Here is a 6,710-nt window from a genome sequence, read left to right on the forward strand (position 1 = left end):
AGTGAAATCCTCATCCAACGAAAGAGGAGTTTGATGCTGAGAAGTACTCAGAGAAACATTTTATTCTAGAAGATGAACTTTTTTTTCCAGAGCCTGTTTTAATGGGGACATTTTCACTGTCAGCTCTGTATCACTGGGGAAGAAGGAAGTCATAATTTCTCCCAGCTGAGTTTAAGTCCTTCACCTTACTTGCAGCCAGGAGGTTTCCTCAGGCTTAGTTTCTCTTCTCTTTGTAGCAAAACACTGAGGGAAGAGAGGCAGCATTTCAAGAACTGCTTTGATTTAATTCCAGTCTAACACTGCTGATCGTAAAGAAGCCAGAGAATATTTTTAATAAAGAGGTAAAATTGATAAGATTTGTAGCAAAAAAAAAAAAAGACTGTAATACTTCCTTTTTTCTCTCCTATTAAGAAGTCCTCCTGGGTTATATTCATTTTTCAGCCATCACAGTAGCAATAGTGTCAGCAGGAGGGTGGTCCTGTGAATCAGAGGGTGGCTCACGCTGTTTGCTTGAAGATAACACCTTGGCTTATTGTCCCAGAGCCCACATGCACAGATCAAAACTGAAACTGATTTAGGTAGAGTCGTGATCTTGGCCGTCAGCATGGAGCCATGAGCAAAGGAAACTCCCACGTCCTTCAGACTTCTGCTGTTATTTGTGGAAATGCCAGCTACTTTGTTGGCTCTCCTTTTGCTTTCGAATCAGTGATTCCAGGAAGGCTTTCCTTTTTCTGCTTATCAAAACATGCAGATAACTTTGCTCAATACTTGGAAGTTTGAATACAACTGCAAAGCTCTTGCAGACACAGGACCATGGACCTCCAGTATTCCCTTCCATCTCTTGTCCAACCATCCCATGGCACTTTGGGGTTATAGGAAACCTTGTTTTATCGTGTGTCTTTACAGCAAAGTGCTGTGTTTTCCAGCTCAGGCAGTCCTGAGTAATGGCACAAACAGAAGAACAAGAGAAGTAGTGACAAAGGGACATGTTGGGTTGGCTTTCCAGCTGGCTGATGAAGCCCCTCTTCCCTTCCACCTGAGCCAGACGGGTGATGATGAAAGCCACCTTGCCTTCACCCTTTGCTTCTAGAGGATGGTGACACTCATTTTGAGTTTGCAGTGGATGGTCAGAGCTGAAGCTTGGGATTCAGCCATGAGCCACCCATCCTTGTTGTCCAAAACCAAATTCTACCCGTGCAAATTCTTGGCATTTACAATACCCGTTAGTGAGGAGCTGCAGTCATGGCATCTCTCCTTTCCTCTGGTTTAGCCCTACCTAGAAGACCACCAGCAAGCCCTGGCTGCTTCAAGGATGAATTTCACTCCAAACGAGCTCCTGTCTGTCCCAGCATTCCCACTGTCCTTCCCTTGTGGCTGGCAAGACACCCAACTAAAGAATCCACTACTCTGTGTGTATTTTTATATTATAATATATATACCCTTTATATATAAAACATCAGTACAAAATCACCTGTTCTTTAGCAAGGTGAGGGGGGAGGGAAATGAGTGGATAACAGCAGATATCTTTGCTGTGTCCTTGTCTTCAGGCTTTGGTAGTGTTTGTAGCAAATCACTCCCATGTGCAGTCCCCTGCGAGCAGCTGGCATAGGTGCTGAACTGGTGATGGAGCTGGCACCCTTTGCTGTGGTTGTTGGTTCATGGGTGAATGGCTAGAAGAGAGCAGGAAAGGAGTCAAGGTACAGATATTCACCTGGCTTTCTATTTATTGACCCTATCTAGGGGGCAGTTTGGGTTAAAGCAACTCTAAAGATGGGGCTAGTGTCCAGATGGCCCTGCTCCTAGCCAGGGGATGGTTTTACTTGGGGAAGCCTGACTTCAAACCGCCACAACCAAACTCCATCCCCTATCCAACAGATGTCCTTTACTGGGGCAAGCAGCCTGGACCATGTTGATTATGGACACCTAGTCTCACAAGGATGGGCACATCCTATGGGCTCAGGCCACCAATGAGTGTCCTGTTAGTGGCCTGGCTGTGCCCCCTGCATCCCATTCTTGGTAACTCTTCCAGCCCTGCTTTGTGCTTGGGTACTTGTCCCTAATTTTGACTCCCATTTAGGATTTCCGCTGCATTCACACCACCCTGTGGTGCTCATTGATTTATACAATAGGATAACCCCTCACCTTCAGGCACCGGAGTGATCTCATCCACTTCTTAAGGCTGAGAAGAGCAGCTACATGTTCCTAGAGCAAAGATGTTCCATGTGAAGGGCAGCTGAGGACTTGCCCCACGCTGCTGCCACTTGGGGAAGCACCCAGCTTCAAGCATCCTCATGGCTGGCCGGGCTGGCAGGTACACCAAGGTGCTCAACACTGGGTGTTCAGCCCGTGGGGATGTCACCAGGAGGCAACATCTCATCGTTCTCTGCCATGGTGGTGGGAGCCACCATGGGGATGGCTGTCACCGCCACCACGTAGTTCTGCTGTGCGTGCCTGCGGATGGGAGAGGAGTGTCAACGGTGCCCAAAGGGTCTTCCCCAGCTTTCAGGAAAGCAATGGGTCTTGTGGAAGGGCTCAACAAACCTACATCTTCATCCTCCAGTAGCAGAATCCCACAACACCGACAATGACCAGAATCGAGAGCCCTAAGGGAGAAAGAAAGCAGATGATGAGCACCTTCCAACAGATGGCCAAGGGAGCAGCTCCACAAAGAGTCAGAACTACGTTACACACAACTTTCATAGTGCATTTTCAAGGTATCTTCTTTGCCAAAGGAAGAAATCGGGGTGCTGCATGATGCCCCTCTTGGAAACATTGCCCTCAATCATGCCATAAACCTCACACAGCCCTGAGAGTGATTTTTAGGGTTAAAAAAAAAACAACAAAGCAGCTCATTCTTACCATCAACCCAGCAATGCTTACCAATGGAAGAGGCCAAGATCTGGGTGGAAGCTGACGAAAAAAAAAGGAGAAATAGAGATTTTAGCTGGGGAAGCGTGGGAAATGGGGAGAAATACTGGGGAGAATCTTATGTAAAAAGTTGGAGTTATGGGAAAAAAGTATTGAAAAAGAGAGCCCTTGGTGATGGAAACACAGTGGGATATCTCCTCACCTGCAGCATGGTCTGTGGGAATGGTGGGCAGTGGGGTTGTCCCCAGGGCTGTCCCCTCTCCCATTGTAGGCGTCTTTGGTGGTTTGGGTATTGCTGGTGGCACAGATGTCTCTGGCAATGGCACAGGCACTGCTGCTGAAGTGGTGTTGGTTCCTGCAGGGGGAAATGGTGTAAAACCTTTCAGTTTGGGGCAGCGCACTCTGATCACTGTGCAGTGTTTTAATTTGGACGTGGCAAGGGTGATAAATCCCAACCACTTTGAGATGGGATAATTTTACATGGTTGAGAAGATAGTAGATGTGGCAGTTAGGGACATGGGTTGGTGGGCATAGTGGGATTGAGTTGATAGTTTGATATTTGTACTTGATGATGTTAGAGCTCTTTTCCAAATGTAACGACTTAGGGATATGGCTTAGTGGTCATGGTGGTGGTGGGTTGACAGTTGGACTGGATGATCATTGGGGTGTTTTTCCAACCTTAATGATTCTGTGATTCTGTTTATGGACGTGACTTAGAGAGCATGGTGGTGATGGGTTGATGGATGGACTGGATGGTCATTGAGGTATTTTCCAACCTTAACGATTCTACAAAGACTCTTTGATTCTATTCAATCCCGCACTTAAACTATTTTGCTTCCCACACCACAATGGTTGAATTTTTGCCACATTCACCTCTTCCTCACCTCTCTGGCTTGACCTCACAGTTGGGTGCTCAGGGCCGGGGGTTTGCAGAGGTAGAGCCGGGTCCCCTTTGGGTAGACACAGCAAAGATAACCGTCAACAGCAGCAATGCCACCCTAAGTCCTCCTTCACCCCCATCCCCATTGCGTCCCATCCCTGGGGACACGAGCGAGTGCTTACGGATGCACTGCAGCTCAGTGGACGTCCAGACAGGCTTGCCATGGTCGAGGACACACTGGATGAGGGTGGAGGTGCCAGCTTTGCGTTTGTAGCCCACCATGCAGGTGTAACGCAGGCTGGTGTGGAGCAGCTCCGAGTCGCCCGCGTCGACGAATGCATTGGCCACGTCCTTGGGGCGGCCGCATCGCACTGCTACAGAGCAGGGAAATGGAAAGGGAGATGGCAACGGGAATGTCACAGCTGCCTGGATTTTGAGTGGTCCTACATGGAGCCGGGATTTGGACTCCGTGGTCCTCGTGGGCCCCTAGAGGTTCTGTGATTCTGCAGTTCTATGATGTGTGGGGTTCGCAAGCACCAGGAGTTGAGGCTGAAGTTATGGCCATCCCTTGGACAGGAAAACAACAGGGACAGGGGCATGCTGTCAGCGGGGGCCAGAATGTGATGGCAGAGGGGACAGAAGTGCAATAGGGATGACAATGGGGATAAGAGCATGATGGTGATGGAGGCAGGAATGTGATGCCAATAGGAAGGGACAGGGATGGAAGCATGGTGGGGACAGGACCCACTTCTGGGCATCCCCGCCTGCTCCCAGACGCCCTCCAATCCATCAGCATGCCACATCCCACTGACTGCAGCACCACAACACTGTGACATGCACTGGTGATGGTGATAAGGAGTGGGCATTGAGCCAGGAGCTGGGAGAAGCCAAAGGATATGTCCAGGTGCTGCTGCATGGGTATCCTACACCCTTCCCAACAGCAAGAAATCCCAAAACACCTGAGATAAAACCACAATTAGACAATGGAGAATCCCCTCTATGGGGATGGATGCACAATTAGACACCAGAAAATCCAATCAATGGAGATGCACAACCTCTCTTAGACACTGGAGAATCCCCTCTTTGGGGATGCATAGCCACAGTTCGACCACCATGGTGCTTTCTGCCCCAAATCGTGATCCTCATCACACCACCACTGCTGGGAAAGCCATTTAACAGGGCAGGGCAGGAACATAATGCCTTCAGGGATATATTCTTCTGCTCTGGATTTGTGGCTGATAACAGAACAGTCTCATTTTCCATCATATTGCATATCTGGCAGCAAAAAGGGGCATTAAGGTTATTGTACAAAATTTTGGAGGGTGTCCAGCTTTGCTTCTTGCACTTCCACAAAAAAACTTCTAAATCTCATTGAAAGATCTCGAGGGGGGTAGGGGGGAGGGAGGGAGGAAGGAATCACACTGCAAAATCCCCGTGAGATGCATCTCCTGGATCTGTATGGGGAAATCCCATTGAGATGCCTCTCCTGGGGGTTTGTATGGGTCCATTGTTTGGGACCATGGTGCAGCACTTGTATCTTATGGGTCCTTATGGGTTCGTGGTGCAGCACTCAGATCTTACGGGTTCATGGTGCAGTATCCAGATCCTATGGGTTCTTATGGGTTCATGGTGTAGCATCCACATCCTATGGGTCCTTTTGGGTTCACAGTGCTGCACTCAGATCCTACGGGTCCTTATAGGGCTGTGGTGCAGCACTGGGATCCTAAAATCACCCCCCCCCCCCCCCGCGGATGCTACTGGTGGAGTGTTGCAGGAACGCAGTGGGGGGCAATTGAGGTGCACTGTGGGCACCACACCTCGAGGGGATCCTGATCATGTGTGGGTGCAGTATGGGCACCGCGAGAGGAACCTGGAGCACCTATGTGAAGCACAGCCACGCGGGGAACCCCGTCACCCTCCCCCAGCTCGCGGCGTGGATCCCTACTCCACTACCCACGAGGAAATTGCGGACACTCCCAGCGGCAAGCCGGGAGCACCGGCACCGCTCTGCTTACCGCTGTCAAAGGCGCTGTAGGGCAGAAATAGAGCGAGAGCAGCGCAGAGCAGCAGCAGCCGATCCATGGGCGGTGGTCCCGGGCAGGGAGAGGGGGCTCAGCGCTCCCCGAGGGGTTTCACGCTGCCCCTCCGTGATCCGCCGCCTCAGGACATTACCTCTCCTCCCGAGCTCCTCCTTCCCTCCTTCTCCCTTTCGCTTTCGGTTTCATCATGGAGTGATCAGTGGGGACGCGTTGTCCTATAGGGGACTGGGAGGGATGGGGCTGATGGAGGAGGATGCGGGACCGGAAAGGGGTGAGGTAACTAACCAAGGGGAGGTGAAGTACCCAAAGAGGGACATGAGGAGGGGAGGATGTTAAATTCGGGGGGTTTTGGACCTAAAGGGAGAATGTGATACCGAAGAGGAGGATGCCATACGCATCGGGGGAAAGATGCAAAACTTCAGGGAATGCAATACCGAAAGGGAAAAGGATGTAAAACTCCTTAGATGCAATACCCAAAGTAGAGATGCTGCATCCAAAGTGGGGAGGATGCCGAATTCGAGGGATGCAGTACTCAAAGGGAAGATGTGATACCCAAAAGGAGATGCAGAATGGAAGGGGGGATGTTGTACCCCATGTGGTGAAAGATTCAGTACCCTAAGGGGGATGCAATACTGGAGGGAGATGCATTGCTCCCAGAGGTTGCAAAAGCATGATATGAGAGGAGGATGTGACATCCTAAGTGGGGATAAAATAGAAAAAGTGACAGAAGGGGTGTCATACTGATGGGAAATTCATTATAACCCAGTGTCATTGGGAATGTAGTTAGGAAGAGGGAAGAGTTTTGGTGGAATGTGTTACCCAGGGGGGGATGCAGTACCACTGTAATCCAGTAACTGGAGGGGATGCAGGTCCTAGTAGGGAATGATGAAGTCTTTAGCATGGGAACGGGCTGCCCATTGGAA

The 6,710-nt window shown here is 50.1% G+C and overlaps 1 protein-coding gene across 4 annotated transcripts; it reads right to left on the bottom strand.

Annotated features, from left to right (window-relative positions):
- Positions 1-577: 577 nt before the first annotated feature.
- On the bottom strand, positions 578-5,889 carry LOC136053161 (interleukin-15 receptor subunit alpha-like). Of its 4 annotated transcripts, XM_065743837.1 has the most exons (8): positions 5,764-5,889; positions 3,931-4,122; positions 3,753-3,818; positions 3,071-3,223; positions 2,881-2,910; positions 2,546-2,603; positions 2,143-2,451; positions 579-1,670 (listed from the first exon to the last, which is right to left on the bottom strand). In XM_065743837.1, exons 1-7 carry the CDS (start codon positions 5,828-5,830, stop codon positions 2,340-2,342), a joined length of 678 nt encoding a protein of 225 aa, XP_065599909.1. In that variant the 5' UTR covers positions 5,831-5,889; the 3' UTR covers positions 579-1,670; positions 2,143-2,339. The 4 variants fall into 4 exon arrangements, with proteins under 4 accessions (XP_065599910.1, XP_065599909.1, XP_065599912.1 ...); XM_065743838.1 differs by lacking the exon at positions 3,753-3,818 and having other exon boundaries at positions 578-1,670; XM_065743840.1 differs by lacking the exon at positions 579-1,670 and having other exon boundaries at positions 2,353-2,451; positions 3,742-3,818.
- Between the last annotated feature and the right edge of the window lie 821 nt (positions 5,890-6,710).

This window comes from Cyrtonyx montezumae, unplaced genomic scaffold, assembly GCF_038088225.1.
Source record: "Cyrtonyx montezumae isolate F1298 unplaced genomic scaffold, pur_monq_1.0 scaffold_3, whole genome shotgun sequence".
Taxonomy (NCBI): Eukaryota; Metazoa; Chordata; class Aves; order Galliformes; family Odontophoridae; genus Cyrtonyx; species Cyrtonyx montezumae.

What these genes read in the sequence shown, in the direction of transcription:
- LOC136053161 (XM_065743837.1), bottom strand. Translation starts at nt 5,830, where the DNA reads ATGGATCGGCTGCTGCTGCTCTGCGCTGCTCTCGCTCTATTTCTGCCC. An exon ending in CACTGAGCTGCAGTGCATCC is followed by an intron (nt 3,819 to 3,930) that starts GTAAGCACTCGC and finishes GTCTACCCAAAG; the next exon opens with GGGACCCGGCTCTACCTCTG. An exon ending in TGTGAGGTCAAGCCAGAGAG is followed by an intron (nt 3,224 to 3,752) that starts GTGAGGAAGAGG and finishes TTCCCCCTGCAG; the next exon opens with GAACCAACACCACTTCAGCA.